Consider the following 25,220-nt stretch of genomic DNA (forward strand, 5'->3'; position numbering starts at 1 on the left):
CTGTTGTGAGGATAAAATGCTGCACTATAGAACTAATTCATGCAGAACTTCATTGAATTGGGTAGCTCTGATGTCTGAGAGTGTTACTCCAGGCCACTATGGTAGCAGAGTGTTGCAAGGTATAACCAGCAGCAGATCTAATTAGGAAAGAGTGCAACTTTTTCCTATTGCAAGATCTCTTTTTATTTCAGCTTTTGAGTAACAGTAAAGATTGTGACTTGCTTCCCACCTCTGTACAGAGGCTAAGTCTTTAACTGTTGTTCTAAGACACATTGTATCGATTTTGAAAAAGTCACAGCATGCAAATAAAAGAAGTTGTAGGTAACATATGTCTTGAAAAAGCATCTGACTTTAGGTAATAGCTCAGCCTCAAGAGCTTCAGGAAAACAAACTGGCTGTTATAAGTCAGGGAAGTAATACCAAAAGGCATTAGAAAACTTGGCTAGCCTATTGGATTGCAAGTACTTAATCCACATGCATTGCAACTTAAAAAAAAAAAAAGCCCTTAGGGGGAAAAAAAGAGGGATTTCCCTTAATTATAAGCTTTGCATTCTTGCTTTTTCTGCTGGCAGCTCCTACAAAGCATGATTTTCCTTTTCCTATCACAGCTGAAACACATTGCTTGTTTCCCTCTATTAACTTCAGGCTGCAGTCAAGAGGCTGTAAACAAGTTTAAGGATTTTTTTAAAATTTTGTTTTAAAGACTTCTTATAAGTTACCTCTCTGACTCTAATTCAGATAAATATGCAAAACAGGCAAACTTGAAGGAGGAAAAAGTAATAGATTTTCCCAACATCCTCTGGGATCACCTGTTAGGCTCATTAAAAGAGTGAAGCAGGCACATGCCTGAAATTTGGGGGAGTCCTTCTAAGCTGCCAAAACATTAACACAGCTGGTGTCTGTCACAGGTAAGAACTATTATCTCTAATCTGACTGCTTTTGTTGATTGTATGGCTTGCTTTTTGGTTCAGCATGCCCACTTTCTACCAGAACTGTTGGAATTAATAACTTCTCTTATATATTGTGTTCTGCTTCTGAGAGGTTTTACAAACATCAGCTAATTAATATGCCTGCGGATAGTTCCATATTATCAGACCTACTTTTCAGGTCTCTATTCTTTGTTCCTTGTATCAATGGTAATATCTGGAGCTAGAACTCAGGTTTTCCTGGCAGCCAGTCCTGTGCTTAGGTTACTATGTTATGCTTCTATAAATAGCTTATTTTCTTCTGTTTAATCAAATCTTTATTCTATTTCTAGTTTGAGAAAGGAGTGTGTGTGTGTGAATTAAAAGGACAAAACAAAAATAGAATCACTGTTTTTCTACCTACCTGCAACTCAGAAAATAGACTGAGTTTACATACTCAGTGCAAATAGTCAGTGCCGGACCGAGCCATACTTGCGCCCCAGGCAGCGGGTGCGCAGCGCATGGGCGACCCCCACCCCTGGGTGCATGGTGCCCCTTACCACTTCAATCAGGTGCCCCCCATAGGTTGGCATGCCGGGCAGCTGCTTGGCTAGCCCCTCCCACTCCCCCTTAATCTGGCCCTGCGAATAGTTTTATAATTCTGACAGAATGGTGGGGTGAGAAGTTCTGGCTTCTTTTTTTTATTTTTTAAGATATGAACCTTTTTCCTATCTTTGGGGTAGAAAGTCTATTAAAACATTGTTTTAAAACCTTGTAAAGTCTGAATTGGAATCTGGGATGGAAGAAGCATTTTGGAATGTGGTTTCCTTCTAAATTCACGGTGGAGTAAAGGCAGTCAGTGGCTAGGGGGAGTCTGAGGTTAATCTAACAGCCTCTTCAAAAGTGAACTGAAGTTGGCATGAACTGAAAGAAACTCTTTTCTCATTCTAAGGCTGTCATAAATGATGTTGAGGGGGGCTTCCTGTGGACCTTTAAAGTCTGCAGGAGGAGCAGGAGATGAGCTGAGTACACTAAGGAAGGAGGGTCTTTAGAAGCCATCAATAGTAAGAATGGACTTCAGAGGAAAACATCTGTGCCTTTATGTGCTGGAGTCATACAAGTTTTAATAGGACCAAATTCTTGGTTCATGTTAAAAAATGGAAAAAAACTTTTATAAGGTTCATAATTTTCCATGCAAATTCACTTTCATTTGCTCTTCCACTTGGGTCCTCAGTCTTCATCCCCATAAACATCAGTAGCTGCAGGCCTGTTAAAGAACATAGGAGGTTTTTGCTTTTTGTTAGCAAGTCAGTGGTTGAGATGGCTGCTATTCTTTGGCACTTGTAAGCTGTTCTGTTGGGCATGAATCTCTTAAAGCAGGTGATCTGTGGCTCCTAATTGACTCTAGAGGTTGATTTCTGTACACCACTGCATCCGAAGACCTACATAGGCATTCAGGTGGCTAGCCAGGGCTGCTATGGTTTTGTTACCTCTGTGATTTGAACTAGCTACAACAAAGCTAGGTCAGGGATGTTTGATTGCAAAGTAGGCCTACCCTTACTTCTAGGGTGACTAGCAAATAATTTCACTTTCCTGGAAGTGGAGGAGAGGAAATCCCATAAAAAAGTTGCACATTGAAGTGTACTAAATACCAGGAATGAGAGATACTATAGTTACATGTTCACTTGAATCACTTTGAGAAACAGAAGCTCCGTTAGTAGATGGGGCTTCAAATTATATTGTACCAGTAGAGAACTCTAATTAATTATTTGTATTGAAATAATATTTAGAAGCCTGCTTGAGGACTGAGTCTCTAGACAATCATACAGAATGTCAATGTCCCTGTGCCAGTCCCTCTAAGACCCCAATCCTGAAAGAGGGACTGGCTATTTTCACAGCAGGATCGAGTTCTTATTTGCAGTACACACCTTTACTCACATGAGCAAAGCTGCTCATGTGCATATGTGTCTTGTTACTCCCCCTTTCTTGCATCTTATCCAAACAGGGAGAGAGAAGAGAGCACGTGGAAAGATGAGGGTAAGAGTAATAAGATTATGCAGTTACTTCTGGACCAGCAACATGCACAGCCTAGGTCTATGAAATAATTTGCTTTCTTTATTGTTTAACTAAGCCTCTGCTCAATTCCATTTTTAAAAAAATCTCTGCATATTTCTATTTTAAATAACATTGTCAGTAACCAAATACAGTAAAAATCTTAAACAATGATCAATAAACAGAAATCAGATTTTGGGCTGATTAAGGGGCACAGCTGGCCCATGTCACTTTAAATATATATCTTTTTAGGGATAATATCCACTTGTCCTCTCTTTCAGAAGTACTCTGTCCCCAGTGTGTGGCCACATGTTTTGGTATCTAAAGAGAGATGAGGTTTTCTGAAACTTTAGCCATCAGCCAAGAATTGACATGACGGAGTAAATAGGAGCAAGAGAGTCTGAAGGGGGGGGACCTTCCTGTGGTATCCGTGGCTATTTAAGTGCTATAGTTATGGCTTCTGCATACTGAAAGTTTCTAGCAGTTTTCTGTCTTCTGGGGCAGGGCCATTTGTGCAGAAGAGCTTGAGCAGCATGTATTGTAGAGAGGGGGAGGGATTGTGCTTTCTGAAGATTTTATTTTTATTCTTTCTTGTTCGGTTTGTTTCTCTTGCACTCAAAGGAGGTGACTCAGATGAGAAGTATGCGGTTTGTTGTCCATGGGGGTGGGGGAGATGGGACCTAACTCTGCAGACTACAACTAAGCCGGAACTTCAGGGAATCAATGGAGAAACGGTGTCTTGAATAGGAACTTTGTGTGCATAGTAAAGAGAGCGTAAAGGGAGATTGGAAGACCTTTCTGTGTTTGGGATCAGTCTTGTGTAGGTTTATTATAATAGCATAAAACATCATAGCTCTACATAAGATAAATGAATGTTGTGAAGTGTAATTGAACAGCTCTGTTAATAGCTGCATGCTCTACTTGGAAGTCAATTAGCTCATTGTACTGACATACAGGGATGAACCACAGAGATCAGAGACTGGCGTCTGTCAGGTTTCATTTTCATAAACTCTTAGAAGATACCCAGCTTCTATCTTTTATGTACCAAGGGGAGGGGGTGAATTCCAAATGCTCTGTAAAACATTATTTGTATTTCATACCCAAGAAGCTGGAAAAGGTCATACTAATCAAATCCGACACCAGTTTGATGGGCTGGCTGGCTCAGTTCATTTTTGTTATATAGCTTTTACTGTTTTATGTTCAAACGTGGCTGCATTTCCAGATTGTACAATATATGTTGAAGAGTTGTGTTTCCAATTGACTGTTTCCAACATCGCCCTAGTTCTGTACTCTGATGATTGACTTAGAGAAGAGTTCTAATGAAGGTGTTTGTTTTGTTTTGTTTTAAAAGCACAGACAGTAACAAATTTGTTCACATTACAGGAAACCATTTAAAACAAGCTATTCTTCAAGTGTCACTTTAATCAGTGTTTTTGTACCAATCTAGATAACTTCTTTAATTCTTGTGAAATGTAAATCTCATGATCCACAGTATACTAAGGGTGCGTCTACACAGCTGGGCTTAATTCGAAATAAGCTATGCAAATTGAGCTATGACAACTGCATAATTTGTTGAAATAGCTTACTTTGAATTTTAGTGCTGTCTACACAGTACTTATTTTGAAATAGAGCACTCTTCCTCCGACTTCCCTTACTCCTCATAAAATGAGGGTTACAGGAGTCAGAGTAAGAAGTCCTCCAGCTTCACAGTTTTTTTTTTTTGTTTTTTTTTTTACATTATGTTGAAATAACTGCCAGCTGTGTAAACACAGACTATGTCATTTCGAAATAATGTTGCTGTGTAGACATAGCCTAAGTGCCAAACTAAAATCCTTTGCCTACATTAATTTATAACCCAAGGTGGATCAGCAGAGTACTACATAGTAGAAATCCAAACACAGACTCTGCACAATAGTGTTCTTATCAGAATGCACAAATGGTCACTAATTGTAAGAAATCAGTTTTTTTCAAGTAAGTGGGGAGGAATCATGAAATCTGCTTAATTACAGCTTTTCATGTCTAATTAGACATTCAGTGCGTAAGGCCTCTTTCATAAAAGTTCTGCTTTTTTTTTCATTTTAAATGAGCACGTATGAGCTTGTTTTTAGAAAACATGTACATTATGGATTCATGAAATGGTTATCAAACCTTGTATGAATATGTAAACAATTCATTGTCTACCTAGTTATTTCCATTAATACTATGGGATTTATTGTTGCCATAGCCTGACTGGGGATGAATCTGACGGATTTAAGCTTTATTTAGCAAATCCCTCTCCATTCAGAATCTAAAGCTCCTTGTACATGTTAGTCAGTGGCCAGAGGTACCCTGTTTAGCAATCCATATGGGGGAGTGCCACTGGGAGCAAAACAGAGGAGGAGCCAGGAATGCATAGACTACAATGGGTCTGTCACATGTACTGAAAGCATGACTTTATTTTTTTTCAGATATGAGTAATGTATTTGTATGACTCATTTTCTTTTTTGCAGTCACTCGAGCTTAGGCTCCTGATATGTAAGCTGCAAATGTCTTTCCTTAAGGATCCAAATGAGAATTCAAGAATTTCTGCAATCCAAATATCAATAAATACAGTTTTAAAATATTGTGAAATAATGACTTGACAATATTACAGCTAGGCTGCTTTAAAAGAGTGGCATGCTGGCAGGGCATTCTCTGTTCAGGATCCATTGGGTTGGATTTAGGCTCAGTTCATCAGAGACCACATTTATTAACGTTATGGGCATTTTGGAAGGAGGTGTGTGGATGGGTTTAACAGACTTCCTTGTTTTAGGGTTAATTTGGGGCAATCTGATGAGTCACAGTTTTAAATTTTGGTATGAATTATCATTTTAAGTTGTTAGAAAGCACCCCAGTTGAAGAATGAGGATTTAGTTAATGTAATTAATGCATGGAGTTTAATGGTATTTATTTTTTTTAAAAATTGTAAAAGAGCAGGTTAAAATGTAAGAACTCAGTTATAGCTATTTTACACAGACTGGCTCTTTATCATGTACTGCATGTTAGGCTCTGATCCTGTGATTTGCTAAACACATGCAAATACAAGTACAGTCAACATGAATTGCAGGTGCTTGGTGCCTCATGGGGTCTGGCCCTAGGGCTATGTCTAGACTGCAAGCCTCTTTCGAAAGAGAGCGTCTAGACTACAATACGCGGATCGGAAAATTGATCCGCTTTTTCGAAAAAGAGCGTCCTGACTGCTGGACGCTCTTTCGAAATTAAAAGCCACCCGGAACCGCTTCTGCCAGGGCATGGGGGCAGCATTTCCTTCCGGGTGCTGCTGCCTGCCTGCCCTTTGCAGAGATGCAGCGTGGTTAAAGGGACACTCCTGAACACCCGTTGCTCTGCTTCTGCAGCTGCCTTTGCTGTCCCTCTAGGAGGTAAGCAAGGCATTGCAGTGCTGGTTTGGAGTGCTCAGCTTCCTGGGACACCCCAGCAGGTTTTTTGTTTGGAGGTTTTTCTGTTTTAGACCCATTTTTTTGGCATGGAGCCAGAGCTGCCCCTGGGGCAGGCGATGGCTCCACGCCATCATACTGCAAGTGTTGCTGCATCTGCATGACACAGTCATGAGGCTCCTTCCCCATCTGGACCCAGACCAGAGGTACGAAGGGATCGTCCGTCAAGCAGCCATACTGCCCTTGCCTCCAAACTTCTTTGTGGACAGGCGAGTTTGGAGGCTTGACACCAGCTCTGACTGGTGGGACCGGCTCGTGATGGAGCTCTGGGATGACCAAGAGTGGCTACGCAACTTCCGGATGCGAAAGACCACTTTCCAGGAGCTGTGTACCTGGCTCGCCCCTGCTCTGCAACGGCAAGACACCCACCTGCGGCCCGCTATCCCCCTGGAAAAGAGGGTCGCCATTGCCCTCTGGAAGCTGGCAACCCCCGACAGCTACCGCTCCGTGGGACACCAATTTGGAGTGGGCAGGTCTACTGTTGGATCCATCCTGATGGAGGTAAGTCATTGTCTGGGGACAGTCACAGTTTGGGGTGGGGGGAAGGGAGACTGTCAGGAAGGGCAAAGTGGAGTGTGAGTGGGAGGGAGCTCCTCCACTCACCCTGAATTGTTGGGGGGGGGGTTCTGAGGAGGGGATTCCCGGGGTGTTTGAGAGGGAAGGTGGGTGGTGGGTTCTCCTCCTAAGAGATAAGGCACCCCTTCTAACATTTTGTTGTCTGTCTCGTTCTGCAGGTGGTGAGGGCCATCAATTCGGAGCTGCTCAACAGGCTCATCTGTCTACCAGATCTGGACAGCGTCATGGCCGGCTTTGCTGCCCTTGGCTTCCCGAATTGTGGAGGAGCGCTCGATGGAACACACATTCCAATCCGTGCACCGCCCCATCGAGCAGCCCAATTCATTAACAGAAAGGGCTACTTTTCTATGGTCCTCCAGGCCCTGGTCGACCATCGTGGCCAGTTTTCGGACATTTGTGTTGGGTGGTCAGGGCGGGCACATGATGCCCGCATCTTCAGGAACTCGTACCTCTACCGGAGGCTTCAGGCAGGAACACTTTTCCCGCATCACGACTTTGCAGTTGGGGATGTGCACATGCCGATGTGCATAGTGGCTGATGCGGCCTACCCCCTGATGCCATGGCTGATGAAGCCCTACACCGGCCACCTGGATGCGAGCAAGGAGCAGTTTAATACTCACCTTAACCAGGCTCGCAACCAGGTGGAATGTGCGTTCGGACGTTTAAAAGGCAGATTCCGGTGCTTGCTCACACGCCTAGACATGGGGGAGAGCAACATCCCTGAGGTGGTGGCTGCGTGTTGCGTTCTCCATAACCTGGTGGAGAGGAAAGGGGAGGCCTTCCTACCAGGGTGGGGTACAGGTGCTGATGGCCAGGAGAGGCACTTTGCCCAGCCCCGGACAGCTGCCATCCGCCAGGCTCACCGGTCTGCTGTTTGCATCCAGGAGGCCCTACGGGAGCAATTCTCAAGTGGAGGCCACTGACTCTACTGAGGGGCTTCTGCCTGGGGACTGGGCCCTGGCCCAAAAGAAGCTTCCCTCCACAACCCATCTCCTGACCCTGTTTGGAGAAATCATTAACACCAGGGTTTGTCTCAAAATAATAAGTTCTGTTTTATTTTTTTAAATATCACTCAAAAAATAGTATAACTGTTGCAAACATAAAAAAGCTTTTGTTCATTTTTGATGTAGAAAAAACTATGTACAATAAACATTTTGTAGAACACTTTCTTTGTCATTTAACTGGGGTGATGGGGGGTTCTTGAAACCTGGAGGGGGGAAGGGGACTTGAAACCTGGAGGGGGGAAGGGGATCAGGTTGCACGGTGCTTGCCTGATCTCAGTCTCCTGCCTGGGCCTCGTGTTCGGGGTCCACCATGGCCACGGGATCGGGTGGTGCACCGGTCGGTTGGCTGGATAGGGTGCTCTTGGGACGGGGAGGCCAGGGGGAGAGGAGGGCCAGGGGGAGAGAGGGGCTGGGGAACTGGGGGGGCTGGGGGAGAGGGAGGTCCAAGGGGGGAAAGGGATGCTGTTGTGGAAGGGGGGTTTGGTGGGGCGGGGTCATGGGGTGCTGGAGGAGCAGGACCAGGCACAGGAGCAGGCAAGCCGCAGACCTCCCTGAGAGTGGCAGTCAGGGACGTGCGCTGCTGGACCAGCTCCTCCATCAGCCGGTCACGCCACCGATCCTCTGCCTCCGCCCTCTCTCGCAGGATGGAGTTGAGCTCCTGCACGGCCTCCACATGCTGCCTCAGGATGTCCGCATACACACGCCTGTGTCTGCGGCTCCCATGTCCCCGAGATGGAGATGGAGGTGGGGCTGGGGTGCTGCGGCCCTCTTGCACGGCTGGTCCGGCTGTGGAGGAAAAGAAGAAGACACAATCAGTCCTAAAAAACTGGACTCTGTAGCACTTAAAATACTAACAGGATGGTTTATTAGGTGATGAGCTTTCGTGGGCCAGACCCACTTCCTCAGATCAGAGTAACACGGCTACATTTCTATCACAATCAGTCATGTGTGCAACAGCTGTCCAAAAGGGCATGCCCTCTCCTTGAGACAGGGGAATCAGACATTCTGAAGGTAACACTATGTGTGACCTGGGCATCAGCCTGAGCATGACAGGTTTCCCTTGTGCATCACCCACTGTGCACCCACCTACCTCTCCCCCCCCCCCCGGTGTTACACAACCTCACTGCACTCACCTGCTGCTTCATCTCCTGCGCCAGATGACACCTGGGAGGCCTCTGGGGTCTGGGTGACTGGCTCCAGGGTGAGGGTCGCCGTCTCCTCACTGTCCTCCTCTGGCACCATGTCCCCGTCTCCTGAGTGCTCTGGGTCCTGCTCTGGCGCGTCCACCACAGGGTCTGCCAAGCCTGACTGGACGAAACGCCGTGGTGTGCGTGCTTCACCACCACCACCCAGGATCTGGTCCAGCTCACTGTAGTAAGGGCAGTAGTAGGGGGCTGCACCAGAATGGGAGCTCTCCTCCCTGGCCTTGACATATCCTTGGCGCAGCTCTTTAACTTTGGAGCGCACCTGGTCCTGGATGCGGGGGTAGTGTCCCTTCTGGGCCAGGGCCTCTGCCATGCGGCCATAAATGTCCGCATTTCACCGCCTGCTTTTGAGGGCTTGTAAGGCCTCCTCCTCTCCCCAGAGCTCCAGAAGGGTCTTGAGCTCTGGCCCAGACCATGATGGTGCCCGGCGTTTGGAGCCCCTGGCTGGGTCCCCAGAAGGCTCTCTGGAAGGGCCAGGAGAGTCTTGGGGCTGGGACATGCTGCACCTAAGTAGCTGTGTGCTCTGGCTCCTTTGCTGCAACAAGTGGCTGTGAGGGTGCCTGTCCCTTTAAGAAATGGCTGCAGACAGGAACCAGAGACATGCAAGGCATGCCCCAGATTGTCCACCAAGGCTTCTTCCTGGAGGCCAGTATTTTCGAAAAAATGGCCTCCCCACGTCCACACTCACTTATTTTCGATGGATCGCCGTCGAAAAAGGCGTTCTTCCTCACGCAATGAGGTTTACCGCTGTCGAAAGAAAAGCCGCGTTCTTTCGATTTAATTTCGAAAGAACGCGGCTGTAGTCTAGACGCAGGTGAAGTTTTTTCGAAAAAAGGCTACTTTTTTCGAAAAAACCCCTGAGTCTGGACACAACCTAGCTGTTTACGTTGTGATGGCTTGGCACTGATTGTGTAGCTTTTTCATTACCAAGGACAATAGCACTTTGCTCTGATGTAGTGCTTCTCTTAAAGCACTTTACAAAGGAGTTCATTGTGATTATTCCCATTTTACAGATGAGTCAACTGAGGCACAAAGAAAGGAAGTCACTTCCCTGAGGGCATCTAGCAAAGCAGTGAGAGTCAGGAACTGCCACTGGGTCTCTGGAGTCTCTATCCACTAGGAGGTGCTGTCTCCTCTATAAAGTAAGACTAGCATTGCATGCTGATACAACAATAAGACTGCTGCTGTCACCTTCCAATACCTTCCTTAAACTAATGAAATAAATGTCAAAGTAATATGGGGAGCACTGCACCTTTCAGAAATAAAACTCTGACAAATTCTGGGCTGCTTCTGTAACTCTATTGACAGTAAATATAATTCATTGGTCTGTTACCCAGCATGGGATACAAGTTTGTAGTAAAAGTCCTGCTTATTTTTACTTGTTTAGAAATATTGATCAGAATACAAATCCTGCAAAACAAGGCACCATGTGTTTGTCTGTTTTTTAATATAGTGAACAACAGGATATATATTGTCAGATTGAATTTTACAAACTGGAAATATAGTTACACAGCACTGAATTCATGAAAACAGCACGTGTTGAATGGTGCTAGTTTAAAAATGCTGTAATTATTTCAAAGAATTTAACTGTGTGGCACTGCAGACAGGTTTAACATTTTCTGTCTTGTTAGATTAAGTGGGACATGCATCCCTGACTGTAAGTCCACTGAACACAGAAGCCATACCAGGGAGGAATCTGACCCACTTATTTTTAACTAGATCTGTTTGTTTATTTTTTGCAGTCTGCATAGTGAATGGAGAGTTAACTTGCAAATTCTAAAAAATCAATACAAATCTCTTCTTAATGCTTACCGAATTGCTCAGGTATTCTATACAGACAACTCTAGATTTTTAGGGGTGTGTGTGTGTGTGTGTGTGTGTGTGTGTAAATCAATATAGAGGAAGGTAGGTAAATAATAGAAAACAGATTTGGTATGCTGTTGGTTGCACACAGCGTAAGTGAATTAAAGAACTACAGGCACTTTTGGAACCATTAGGAACAATACAGGTACTCCCTGTTAAGATACCCATGGGCAATTTTATTAATGATAATGAGCTCTGATGTTAGAAAACACACATAGCATCATGGGGGTGGTCTATCCAGAACAGAAGTGTTGGGTATGCTGCATACACTGCAAGATGATATAACCAGATTAAAAGCCATGAACACTGAATGCAGTGAGCTGATCTGTCTTAGGAAAAAGGCCACATAGCTTACAGACACAGCGGGCCAATCTATTTGAGAGAGGTCACCACAGCTAACCTTCGAGCAGCCCTTTTTGGAATGTTCTCCTCACCTGCTTAAATACCTCCAAGGCCTTTGAAAGTGTTGTGTAATTATGTTCCAGCTGCACAGGTACACTGCCTTGGAATGGACATGTATAAAGAACAGTTATCCAGCCCCATGCAAAACTGGTCTTACCTGCTCACATGGTACATTACCCATGGCTTTTTTAATAGAACACTTAGTTGTAGCATTAGTCTTCCAAGTTCAAGGCCAATCTTTGACATTTCCTTCTGATCCTTTTTTTTTTCATACTTAACTGGCTTCCTCAATGACATCTTAATTGCTTTGTGCCATTTTAATGATTATATAGAACAAAAATAAATAAAGGCACTGGGGGACTTGAGACAGCACAGAACTCCTGTGGCATTTCCAAAGGAAATGTCGATGTGAAGCTAAGCTGCAGGTACTATGAGAAATTAGATGTGAGAGCCGTGAACTCTTTAGGGAAGGGACGGTGTCTTTGTATGTCTCCATACAGTATCTAATGAAACAGGGCCTCAACCCTGATTGGGGCCTTTGGGTGCTGGTGCAGTGTAAGTTCAGTATTATTTAATATACATCAGTGCTGTTCATGTATTTGTGATGCTTTCATAAAACACACTGCTCAGTAGTGTTAACAGTGCTGTTGTATCACTGGACCATCATTAGAAGGTCTTTGGACAGGCGTCTAAAGCTCACAGCCTCCTAAAAGTTGTTCTTCTTTGAGGAATGTCCCCATGGCTGCTCCCCCTTGAGGTGCGCTGGCACTACTGTGCCTCTACTCTGAGATTTATGACAGTAGTGCCCCCCGGTCAGCTGTGCACGTGACATTTGAAATGGCTATCCCACGCGTACAGCCAACCACCTACTCAGCTCCTTTCTGACTGGCGCTGGCTTCTGTTGCAGCAAAGCAGTTTCCCTTAATTTTACCTTGTTCTTAGCTCTTGGATAGAGTTGATAGTTACTTGTTTATTAGCATAGTTGAGCTCATTACTGTAGTTTAAAATTTATTTTTCCTTTTTGTTAAACTGCGATTTATTATACTGCAGATAGATAGCTGCAGTCCCACTGCTCAGAGAGCGCTCGGAAGAGACTTTTTACTGAAATATGCCTGGCTCATCCGGATTTTAAAAAGTGTAAGAACTGCAGGCCATCCGTTTCCATATCAGATGAACACTCAGAGTGTGTCTGCTGTGGGGGAGAAGCACGACATGGAACAGTGCCCTCAGTAAAAAGTTAACAACTAGAACAAGAAAAGCAAGGAAACTCCAGCTAAAAGTTATTTGCATGGAAAAAACCTCATGGTCTGCCTCAGACCCTGCACAAGCCATGCCACACAGGCATGCATCCCCTGGAGTGGCATCTGAGAGAGCAGTTCCGACCAGGTCAAATCCCAGGGACCAGGAAAGGGCTCAAATGTCCATAACAAGGCGCCATTCTTTCTTGGGGTCTGACTCCCCAGCAAGGAAGTGCTCGCAAAATAAAAAGTCTGTCTCCGTTCGGGCGCCAGACTATCACTAAGTTCAATTAAAGTACATCTCACTGCTATAAAGTGTCACTACATCTGCCAATACAGGGCTAGTCTGTCTTCACTCACCCATCCATCAAGAGATTCCTCCAGGGGCTACACAATATATTTCCACCATGAAGAGACCCAATTCCACTCTGAGACCTCAGCCTCGTCCTCAGAACACTCCTAGACAAGCCCTTTGAGCCATTAGCCACCTGTTCCCTTCTACATCTGTCAATGAAGATTGCCTCTTTAATTGCAATCACCTCTGCAAGAAGAGTGGGTGAGCTAGGAGCACTAATGGCAGACCCTCCATACACAATACTTCATAAGGACAGAGTGGTCCTCTGTACTCACCCCAAATTTCTCCCAAAAGTGCTTGCCTCATTCCACTGTAACAAACCTATATACTTACCTGTCTTCTTCCCTAAACCCCACAAGGACCACAGAGTAAGGGTGCTTCACACCCTTAACGTCTTCAGGGCAGTCGCCTTTTACTTAGAACGCACGGATCCCTTTTGCAAATCTCTGCGACTTTTTGTGTCCTCTATAGAAAGATCAAAAGGGTTACCTATATCCGAACAAAGGCTGTCTCAATGGATCTCTGGCTGCATACATCTAGCTTACAACATAGTCCAAAAGGAGCCCCTGTCGATCATACTAGCTCACTCCACAAGGCCAATGGCAGCAACAGCTTTCCTCAGGGATGTACCAACAGAAGAAATCTGCAAAGCTGCCACGTGGGTTCAGCACACACCTTCACGCAGCGCTATGCCATCCAGTTTTTTGCGAATGAGGATACGTGTTTTGGCTGAACAGTACATTGAGTCACCTCAGGATACTCCTTGAAGAAGAGAAAGTTATTCACCAATTGCAGTAACTGGAGTTCTTCTAGATGGTTGTCCCCGGGGGTGCTCCACCAGCCACCCTCCTCCCCTCTGCTTCGGATCCAACTACATCCGGGTCCGAGAAGGAACTGAGGAGGAGGTTGGCTGTACGCGTGGGATAGCTGTTTCAAATGTTGCGCACCGGCATTGCATGTGTACAGCCAACCGGGGGGGCACTGCCATCACAAATCTCTGATTAGAGGCGCAGCAATGCTGGTGCACCTCAAGGTGGAGTACCCATGGGGACAGCCACCTCGAAGAACTCCAGTTACTGCATCAGATGAGTATCCTTCCCTTCCTTCCTTTACCCCTCTGACTTGTTCATTTAAAGCATGTCTACCCTGCAATAATAGACCAATGGCTTCACTCTGGCTGGCCTGGGTCAGCTGTCTGATAGGGCGCAGGACGTGGGGACTAAAATTGTGGTATAGTGACATTTGAGACTGGGCCAGTGGAGTCTGAACTTTGAGACCCAGCGAGGAGCATGTTTCAGAACCAGGCCAGCTCAAACCCAACTGGCAACGCTGCAACTGTTAGCCCTGCTGCCTATGTCAGTTGACCCAGGCTTGGAGACTTGTTGTTGCAGGATTTTTACTACAGTGTAGACACACGCTTAGAATGTGTTTTTTGTGCCTCTGAAAGATTGCCATCAACACAGGCGTTTCTGCAGTCCAAGGCTGTTCCTTAGGCATACGCAGCTGTGTAGGGCACCACAGTTTAGTAAGCTGCGTCAAGATTGGCATGATTTTCTGGAAATGCTTTTAACGGAAAAGTTTTCTGTTAAAAGCATTTTCGGAACAGAGTGTCTAGATTGGCACGGATGCTTTTCCGCAAAAGCACTTTTTGCGGAAAAGCGTCCGTGGCCAATCTAGACATGCTTTTGCGCAAAAAAGCCCCGATCGCCATTTTCACGATCAGGGCTTTTTTGCGGAAAACAAATCTGAGCTGTCTACACTGGCCCTTTTGCGCAAAAGCTTTGTGCAAAAGGGACTTTTGCCTGAACGGGAGCAGAATAGTATTTCCGCAACAAGCACTGATTTCTTACAGTAGGAAGTCAGTGCTTTTGCGGAAATTCAAGCGGCCAGTGTAGGCAGCTGGCAAGTTTTTCCAGAAAAGCGGCTGATTTTCTGGAAAAACTGGCCAGTCTAGACACAGCCGTAGTGTTTTATGCTGAGGGCCACTTCCAACTCCAGTTCGTCCAGCCCACTTCCCCTACTCCATCTCCCGGCCCCATTAACCGCCATCACTTGCTCTCTCCTCCCCCACTTCACCTGCCAGTCCACAGTTTTGGCAGGCTGCTCTGCCTCCTGTCCTGCAACTTCACCTGGCCCTGCTACTCAATATGCCTGCTCCCCACCACTCTCCCTACCCTCCTCTTGCACCCCAAACCCAGCTCCTGTCCTACAGCTCTGAGCACAGCCCTACCCCATAGAGTGGTGCTCTCCCCCCCCACAGGGTGAGTGCAGATGCTTGAGCTGCGTAAGACACCAAAAAATCTTAAGGATGGCCCTGCTCTAGTCATACGTATTGCTGGTAACCACAGATGTGTACTCTATAAGGTGATAAATGATGATTGAAGTGTTGCAGTCCTGGGTAAAGTACATAATCTGTTCATCCCAAGAAGCGCTTGTGATACTCTTAAATGCAAAGAGAACTTGTTACTAGTAGAATCATAGGTTCATAAAAGAGGCTGTGCCTTTATATTAAAAAGAGAATAAAATGGGCACATTAATAGAGAATGACAAGTGCAGTGTGACATGTTTACCAGAATATAAAAGGACTTTCAAAAGATGGCCAGACTCCTTTCCTTTCTTGGTGATGCTACAATTCCTATGATCCACACAAATTCAACATGCTTCTTAACCGATTGTATTATAAGCCCCAAGTACCCAAAGGATTTCTCACAACAACGTGGTCGACTTAGGGTGCACGTTGTGGAAGAGTCTCAACTCTTTCCTGTGAAAAGTAAAGAGCTGTTTCTTCAGCCTATTTTCTGATTAGGGTATATTGTCAGGTGAAGTCGGGGTTAGTGACAAAGTCCCTGAAGTTTTATGTGGGTGGAAGTGTCCCTCTCTGACATTTCTGTTGTTCTGGAGACTAATATTAGTAAAATAGGTGCTGCCAAAGGAGGGGTTCTGAGAGCTATTGAACCAAACAGTAAACATTGTGTGTGACAAAAACCACTGCTAGCCAGCATGCATGGTGGTATCATCCCTAGTTCAGGCATCTCTGTGCTCAGGAATGGGGAAATGGTGCTGCTGCACCTGGGCCCAAGTCCCCCAAAGTTGACAGCCACCAGAGTTTCCTGTGGGGCAGAGGGTATGACTTTGGTACACACTGGTGAACCCTGAGAAAGTTGGCATTAGTTTTGTTGCCCAGGGGTTCATGTGGACATTCTATGCCATCCTTTCTTTTCCCTTTTTGAAGCATGGGTTCCAACAGACTCAAAACAAAACCGTCAATTGCTGAGTCAGTCAGGCTGACACACAAGATGGCAAAACCACCAAGTTAATGGAAAAAGGAAAAAAAAAAAAGCAAACACTTTGATAAACTTCATCTGACTTGGTAACAAAACCTGAACGTGGGTGAACCTGATATGATGGTCGGGATGGGTTATGAATGTTTCATGCAGCCATAGTGCTGAGTGCCTCATTCTGGGACTGGGCACCCATCAGCTCTCTCTCTCTCTCTCTCTCTCTCTCTCTAGTCTTTTATTGCCAAGTTTATTCTCTCAACTCTGTGCATATTTTATATTTATTCTTTGTAATATTTCTTTAAATACAGCAGTATTCCTGGGGAGAGTATTAGAAAATGGAGGTTTTAGGTTTATTTCAGGGTGAGTTTGTTCGACCATTCAATTCCTTAGACCAAAAGATAAGAGGTTGAAGTTTCTGGGTTTTTAGAGAACTTAAAATTTTGTTTTTAGTTTAAAGCAATTGATTCAATTTAAATGTGTGTAGGTGTTTTCGAGTGCAAAAAGTAGAGGTGAGTGGCAGGATGGATTTCTGGCTGGGACATTGGTCTGGGCTGCTGCGGATCTGGATTCAGTATTTGTCTTTGCCACATTTTCTGTATGACAGTGGTCAAATTGAGCCAAACTGTAAAACCCTGCTCAGCAACGGGACAGTTAAATGACCTTGGCCAGACAGTTACTCTTTTTCTCAGTTTCCTATACATAAAATAGGGACAATACTTCCTTTCTCCTCATCCCTTTGTCTGTCTTGACTAGACTGTAAATTTACAGAGTATATTAATAACTGGTACTCTTTCCTTTAGGTGAGTGTTTCCACACTAAGTAGATCACTTGCTGGTAGTCTGCAGGTGCTAACTCCTTATCGCTGTCTACTATGTGGCATTCATAGAAAGCTAAATCTATTTTACATGCTTTCCTAATATTACTTGAGCTATGCTGTAGTTGCTGCTGGATTGTCATTTCTTCAATGGAAGGAAAATGTGCTCCCTACTAAAGTGTGTTCCATGCCATAGAAAAGTTTTGGGAGCTGCAATGTTAGGTTTCTATCTAGGGGTTGGGAGAGCTGCTTTTCTGTCTGTAAAAGTCAAAGAAATCATCACAAGCTGAGGCAAGTGGAAAGAGGTCCCAAAGCAGACCAATCAGGGGTATGTATATTTATATAATCTCTATGATTAGAGCTTTTTTCTTTTTGTTTGTGGGGTTTTTTCTCCTTTATTATAATAAACCCTGTCATGGTTAAATACAAATGTCCCACCTTGTTGGTGTGATTCTAAAAAAGGAACACAGAACACTTATATGTACTGGAGCTGCACTGTATCAGGCAGATGGCATGGCCTAGAGGTATGTTGGAGTTGGTCAGACATGTTTGAGGCTCTCTCTCCCAATCCATCCATCACTTAAATAACTTTTGGCATTGACAGTCATCGTCTCCTCTTAACCTGAGACACTTAATCTCAGTCAGTTTAGTTAGCTAAGGCCCAAATTCTGTCCCAAAGAACTTGTGTTCTGCAACGTTCTACCTGTGGGCAGACCTCTGCACTGTAGCTGATTAATTCTGTAGTACTAGGCTAAAATCTTTGCCTGTCAGTGGAAGGAAATAGCAAGTGGTAATGCTCCAAGTGAGGATATGAGAGACGTCTCCATTTTCCTGAAGTTGTGGAAATAGCATATTTAACACAAAGTGTGGGGGAATTGGTAAGTATTTTCTTATTAGCAAATAATCTTTTCTGGTGTTTTGGGAAGGAAAGCAATTACATCTAAAGACGTATTGTGTCAAAGAGATAATGTGTAGTTTCAGTAACATGTCTGATGACTGATCTGAATGTGCTGACTCTCTCAAGCAGTTCTGCAAGCGTCTTTTTTTAAAAAATATTGTATTCTTTCCTGACCCATCTGTCTTGATTTAAAATTTACATAGTAAACAATGACTACAGAAACATTAAAGACACACATTATGGCAAGAGAAAACTCGGGATAAAGATAGACTCAGATACTGATGTGATGGTTTCTACAGAAAATCTATAGGTAGAAAGATATAAATGCCAGAGAAACTCATGAGAGGTAGCAGTTTGCTTTTCTAACAATACAGCTTACAGTATCTGACTCAAGTGGAGTCCTACAGGAAAATGAATTCAACATGCTTGGTGGTGGTGGGGTAAAGCTGTTGTCTGAGCATTTCACACACAGACAATACTATGAGAGATGACTGTGATAGCTGCTTGAAGCTAATACAGGTTGTGAGGGTTTTTTTGGGAGGGGGGGGGGTTGGATTGTGTATAAATGAATGTCTGCAATCCACTGTCCGTACCTTTTGGTTTTTCCCTCCCCCGACCTCAGACCTCACCCCTGAAATTGTCATGCATTTGCAGTCTAAGCTGAGAGCCCCACTCCCTTGTGTGTGTCTTTTGTTTCCTCTTTTTAATGGCAATTCCCTGCCCCTTTGGCTCTGATGCTGTTCATGCGAAATTAATTCCAAGGCTGTCTTGAAGGCGGGTCCGGGTGAAATTTTTTTTCTGCATCATCCTTTTGGGGATAATTGTTTATGATATGACGTCAGTCCAATTGATTTTTCTCTTGAATGGCTGAGGGAGAGAAGAGGGATCAGCAGACACAAAAGTGAAGCAAAGCCACTGCCTCTGTTTCAGAGAGATACAGAAGCTGATGTTCTGAATGCACTGATATTATTAGAACACAATTGCTCTGAATGGAGGGAGCCATGCAATGCTAGTAAAATCTGATTACTTATTCAAACTATTTTTTTTTCTTTTGCAGTCCATCTTATGTGCACATTTCACGGCAGAGCCCTCTCTTAATCTGACAGTGGCTGATAATTAATCTTGTTCACCCAGCTGCTGCAATAGGATTAAAAAGAGGGGAAGTGCGTCACAAGGTACGAAAAGGGGTTATGTGTTTGGTGAAAGTGGGGGGAAAATGGGAAATGGGTTCTGCTGTTCTCAAGGGGTATTGTGTCAGGAGATGCAAGCAAGCTACCATGTGACGAGGTACAGAGCTGGAGGGATTGGCTGAGATGCTGGCAGGCGTGTGAGCCAAGCCAGCTCTCTTTCTCTCCCTTTCTCTTTCAGCATCCTTCTGTGATCCTGTAGGTGATATAGATACAGCAGCATCCATGGCCTGTTTTTTGCCTTAGCATTGTTTTCCATTTTGCTGTGACTGCTGCACGAATCAGGGATCTAAAGCATTTATTTTAAGGACTTACACTAAGCATCTGGTAACTGGAATTATATTTTCCTGGGTTTTTTTCAGGCTTCTTGGAAATTGAGGAATGCAATTCTGCCACCATGATGGAAGGTAGGTTATTCTGTCAGCATGTCTTGTAATATTCCTAGAGTTTTAAAAGCATTAATGGAGGGGTTATAAAAATGTGCTCTGTCTGAGTGAAGGAATTGTGTATATATTTCTCCTAAAATTCCTGTCTTGAAGCTTTGCAGAATTGGTATGTTGCAAATGATATAATGCATAGCGTGTTTAGTCTAATGCAGTGAATCCTCAGTACTGTGTGGTGTTCAAGATGGGCACATTTCTTTTATCACCCTGAGAGGATCAGGTTAAATACAGAAGCATTCATAGTAGTATAGAAATGTCCTGATCACAAAACAAATGTGAGTATGGGTGCGGTTATTTTGGCATTTTAAGATTATTTGATTAGGTAGCAATTGATCACGTATGAGGAAACTCACTTTCTGAATTTGACCAGCCTTGTGTCAATGTCATTGAAAATGTTGCCCAGCGCAGATTCTGTAGATTTTCTTTTAAGTTTTTTCAGGATAGGATTTTGTTTGGTCACAGTCTCTAGTTTTAAGGATATGCTGCTGAATTATTTGAGGGGGATCAAATGCATTTGAATCCAAGGTGATATTTACCGTGATGTGTTTTTGGGTTGAAGATGCAGGCTTTTAACACTATGTATATATATTTGAGGTTCTTTACAGGCCTTTTATTTCTTTACAAAGCAATTGTAGCGTATTTAGGCACATAAGATGCTTTATGGCAGGGGTGGGGAAACCTAAGGCCTGGGGCCCGGATGCGGCCCCCAGCTTGCCTGGATCCGGCCCCAGAGGTTTGGGGCTTCCCCAGCATTGGGGCTGGAGCACACAATCTACTAGCCTGGGCCCCCCAAGACACTGGTGTGTGAAGGCAATGTGGGGAGTCTTTTTCCTTCTCTGGGGACACTGACTGATTTTTTTTTTCTCTGAATCAGTGGTCCCCAACCCAAAAAAGATTCCTCACCCCTGCTTTGTGGGAATATCACAAGGATGCCAGTCTGGGCATCATATAGCAAAAGCCTTCTGTTTCTTGAGCCTATTTGAAGCTATCATTTCTCCCTTCCCCCCCACCTCTGCAACATATATAAAGCTATTTTTATGTTTTATTGAGCAAGAGGCTAGGAAAAGGAACTCATTTTTTAAAAAAATACAGAGTAGATACTTCATGGTCTTTAGTCAGATTCTTAGTCATTTTGCATTCTCTCGGATGATGACAGGAAGGGACTACCACCAATACAGTAACGTGATCAGGGCATATATCAGCAGCTGTATGTAGACTGCAGTTCTTCTGGTTTTCACCCCATACAATGGTGCAAAAATATCAGCATTTCTAAAGATGACAGACAGGATTTTGTAATCTTTATAGTTAAATCTATTCTATATTCAATCTGCTATGGTACTCAGGCCAACTAAGAAAATAGCAATGCAGTTATCCTGCATATTGAACAGAGATCTTCAGGATTTGTTTTTAAATATTTACTATGAAATTTATGGAAATTGCTATACTGCATATTGATTTGCACATAACTGTTTTGTTCATAACACTTTATTGGGTATTTAGCTATTAAAAGAATTAAGGTTATTGCTGTCTGATTCTTTAACTTTAAAATATAGACATGAACTAGTATCACACAATTTTCAAAATGGTCTTCAATGGCCTCAGGCTTAAATCCCTTCCATTACCTCTAATTCATCAATGTGTGGTGTGGGTTTCCCCCCCCCCATCCCCCCGGAGTGTGGGTATGCGTGTTTAGTAGCAAGTCACTGAGGCTGTTGCAGGATTGAAAGGAATGGTTTAAATTTAGATAACTTGTTTACACCATGTGTATTTCACAAGTGTGACTTAATTTCAAAATGAATTCATAAAAATAAATGTTCAGTTTTACTACTTTCCTTAAACTCTTTAGCAAACCTTGTGATTGCTCCCCCCCCCCCCCCCCGATATTTGTCTAGTGAATTACACAGTTCAGTGTGTTTTCTGGAGATGATACACTAATGTAAATCTTTGTTTTCCCCTTACAGTGTAGTCTGTGTCATCACAGACTGTCAGTTCAGTCCATTCTGATAAGCTTATCAAAGTGCTGCCTAAACTAAAATGAAGAATTAAATGAAGGCCTGTATTGAGCTTTATGGACAGTATTGGTATAGATTTAAAAGCTGCATCCTACACAGATTGTGTGCCTTACAGATAAAAGAGAAATAAAACTATAAATATAAAGGGTTTCTCTCTCTACCTCCCCTCCACCCCCCCCCCCCCATTGAGAGAAGAAATAACCTTTTAATAAAACACTTCTGCATTTTAAAGAAAGGAATTAACAATTGGAAGTTTCCTATGTTGGATGTTTGTGACTTATTACATTGATGTAAACAAAAACATGTAAACAATTAACTTGATGCTTCAGGAAATCTATAAGGAAGCAAGACCAATAGAATTATTGGATAAAATCATTAACAAGTTTGATTAATTTTTAATAGTTTTAAAGCAAGAATTCTGTTTAAGGAGTACAATCACAATAATTCTGAAGACCATAATTTTGCAAAGACTCATGTCTTGGTACCAGAATATTTCTCAAGTGTCACTGTCAGGTGAATCTTGGGCTGAGATTTAGGTTTGATTAAAAAAGCATTTATAACATGTACAACCAAGCTATTTCCTTAAACTACTACTATTAAAAAGTTTTCTTAAGTCCTCTTCAGTGTACTGGCATAACATTGAAATATTGTGCTAGTGTCTGAGAACCTGAAAGAGACTTTAACTGGAAAGAAAAGTGAAATTTACTAATTTATTGAAAGTGTGTGGGGGGGAGGATGGGGAAGGTGTAGAATTAATATCACCACTAGCTAATAGCCACTAAATTTAAACAAATGGAAGCCTAATGTTCTTGATGGATGTTCATGGGATCTGTAATATTTTTCTTTTTCAGTAAGATACTATTGACTCTTTTCTTTTTGGTACAGTGTTTTACTCTTCTTCTGAATCTTGAGCAGGAGGCCTCCTCGATTCGTTTTTAAATAGGCAAAAGTTGTATTTCTATTTATTTTAATCATTTATATTTTGTTTAGATGATTGACATGTAATAGGGTACATGTGGTATATCCAGAATTACCTGAAGATCTTAAAAAGCAGCCAAGAAATGCCAGCATGGCATCAGTCTTCACAGAACAGTGGATTCTGAACATATACCATAGAATGTAGAATAACCAGGAAATCCGACTGAAGAAGAGCTTGGTGTGGCTTGAAAGCTTGTCCTGCTCACCAACAGAAATTCTAGTAATAGGTATTATCTGACCTACCTTGTGTCCCTGGGACCTACATGACTACAACTATTCTACATAGGGAAGTCAATCAGTCCTGAATATCACAATAATTAATGGTACCACATCTCCACAGAGTGAGCAGGGCGAGGCCTCTAAGAAGGAATGAGGCAGGGCAGGGGCAGGGCCTTGGAGAAGGGGCAGGGAAGGAGGTGGGCAAGGTTACTTGGGTTAAAGGTGGATCCTGGATTGACTCCTACATTGAAAAAGTGATCTTGTGCTTAAAAAGGTTGGCGACCACTACCTTAAGGCCTACGGAATGTCAACTAGGCACTGTATAAACATGTAGGAAAGTATAGTTCTTTTTTCAAAGAGTCTATAATCTCCTGTAGTTTTAAAATGTTGGGAGAAGACACACATGCAACAGAACTGTACCATGTCTCACAACTAGGTCTTGTATTCAAACTAATAAAAAAAAAAGTATGAAATTCCACCTTCTCGTCAGTCTTTTGCCTAATTGCTTTTTACAGAGAGATCCATCTTCACACTGAGTTTAAGTAACTCTGGGCCTGATCGTATATCCCTTAATCAAAGAATCTGATTGAATGGCATTACAAAGGTAAATTGTATGCTCCCTTTTCTCATAGTACAAAAGCAGGGGATCATTCAATACAACTGAAAGACTGAATAAAAAACTGATGGAAGCAAGTATCTTTATAGAAAACATAATTAACCTGCGGAATTCTGTGCCACAAGATATCATTGAGGCTAACAGCTCAGTAGGATTTCATAAGGGTTAGGCATCTATATGGCTAATGAACACATCAACAGTTATATTGGACTGGATAACTTTTTATAAGGAATAGAAAACTATAGGCTTAAGGGCTGGTTTATTCCCTGATCTGCAGGGAGTTAGGGGAAAAACTTTCCCTCTGAGGATTTAATACCATAATTGTCTACTACAGAGTTTCTTGCACCTTCCTGAGGATTCTGGCACTGGCTGCTGTCAGAAACAAGAAAACTAGAGTTCATGGATGAATCCAGTATGGCAAGTCCATTGTGCCACTGATTTCAATGAGGTTATGTATGTTTCAGCACTTGCAGGACCTGACTCAATTTCTGTCATGCTGAATATACAGAATTAGGGCTTTGCAGGTAGTTGACGATAGTAAAGTCTCTCCTACTTTTATCAAGAAAAGCAAGAATTATGGTTTCACTATATTCTTAGGTATTGATCCTTTATTGTTCTATACCTGATTTCTAAGGACTGTTACATGGAGATGTTTTTATGCACATACATGTTTTGTGTTATATAGCTGTCTGAACAAAGCCACTGGTTGATTTGGGATGATTGATGCACCAAGTTCAGGCAATGAATAGCAGAAGTTACCTGGAAAAGTGTAATAACTGAAAAAGGAATGGTAATCAATAGCAGAACAATTGTGTATGTGCAACATCATGCTACTTTTGCTTGGTGGTTGGTAACTAGTCAAATTCTTTGGTTTTATAAATAGGCTGGATAATATTGCTAATAGGAACATTTATAGTCATGCATAGTTCGCTATAAAGGGACTTTCTAGTTTGCTTTTGCACAATTGGTAGGAGCTGCAGTATCCGTCTCTAAACCTTTATAAATAGTTAATATAACAAAATGTATAGAGGGCAAAATTGTAGCCCCAAGTAAACCAAAAGATCCTATACCCCTTGACTTTTTGGAATGTATGGAAGTGGCTCTGTATTCAGATTTGATTCAAGTCTGTCTGTAATAGAATTGTTTTCAACACTTTTTTTTTATTCACAACTATTCTGTCTGTATTTTGTCACCTTACTGTTGATACAGAATATTGTATGTTACAATTAGATCATCTTATACGAAAATTAGAGCACCTTACTGTGTTTTAGGGATATGTATTCCAAATAAAATCTTTGTTCCTGGTTAATGTGTCATTGGATTTGCCGCAATCTCTCTAATTTACTGTTGGGCTTTTGTAGATATACTGGTTGTTTAAACCAGTTTTGTAAACAATATTAACACTTTTACTGCTTGTGAGCATGTGGTCTATGTTTCATGAATGGTCTGGTCAGTCATTATCCAGATTAATAACTAACCATGGTCAGAAATGAATAATTTGGTCTTTTTTTTTTTTTTTTTTTTGAAAGGATGGTAAAGAGTAGTGGTTTTATTTTCCACTTTGTTCAGTGAAGATGCTGCCTTTGTAGATATATTTCAAGTTTGAGTAGGTATGCTCTTAGTCACTGCATCACAATGGCCAAATGTATTAAAAAATATTTCCAGGTAAGTTCTTCCGTCTTTAAATTAAATAAATCTG

General features: G+C 42.9%; 2 protein-coding genes across 2 annotated transcripts in view; one reads left to right on the forward strand and one right to left on the reverse strand.

Moving 5' to 3' along the window:
* Positions 1–303: 303 nt before the first annotated feature.
* SGIP1 (SH3GL interacting endocytic adaptor 1) overlaps positions 304–25,220 on the forward strand; it is a 181,468-nt gene continuing 156,551 nt past the window's right edge. Inside the window, exons 1-3 of the mRNA XM_089780458.1 lie at positions 304–908; positions 19,124–19,241; positions 19,616–19,660. Coding sequence (XP_089636584.1) covers positions 19,651–19,660 — 10 coding nt within the window. The 5' untranslated portion in view covers positions 304–908; positions 19,124–19,241; positions 19,616–19,650. The remainder of the gene's footprint in view (positions 909–19,123; positions 19,242–19,615; positions 19,661–25,220) is intronic.
* Positions 8,212–9,656, reverse strand: LOC142830638 (uncharacterized). The gene is made up of 2 exons (XM_089780674.1): positions 9,144–9,656; positions 8,212–8,796 (listed from the first exon to the last, which is right to left on the reverse strand). Exons 1-2 carry the CDS (start codon positions 9,526–9,528, stop codon positions 8,258–8,260), a joined length of 924 nt encoding a protein of 307 aa, XP_089636800.1. The 5' UTR covers positions 9,529–9,656; the 3' UTR covers positions 8,212–8,257.

This window comes from Pelodiscus sinensis, chromosome 9 (assembly GCF_052426305.1).
Source record: "Pelodiscus sinensis isolate ZL-2025 chromosome 9, ASM5242630v1, whole genome shotgun sequence".
NCBI classification, from domain to species: Eukaryota; Metazoa; Chordata; order Testudines; family Trionychidae; genus Pelodiscus; species Pelodiscus sinensis.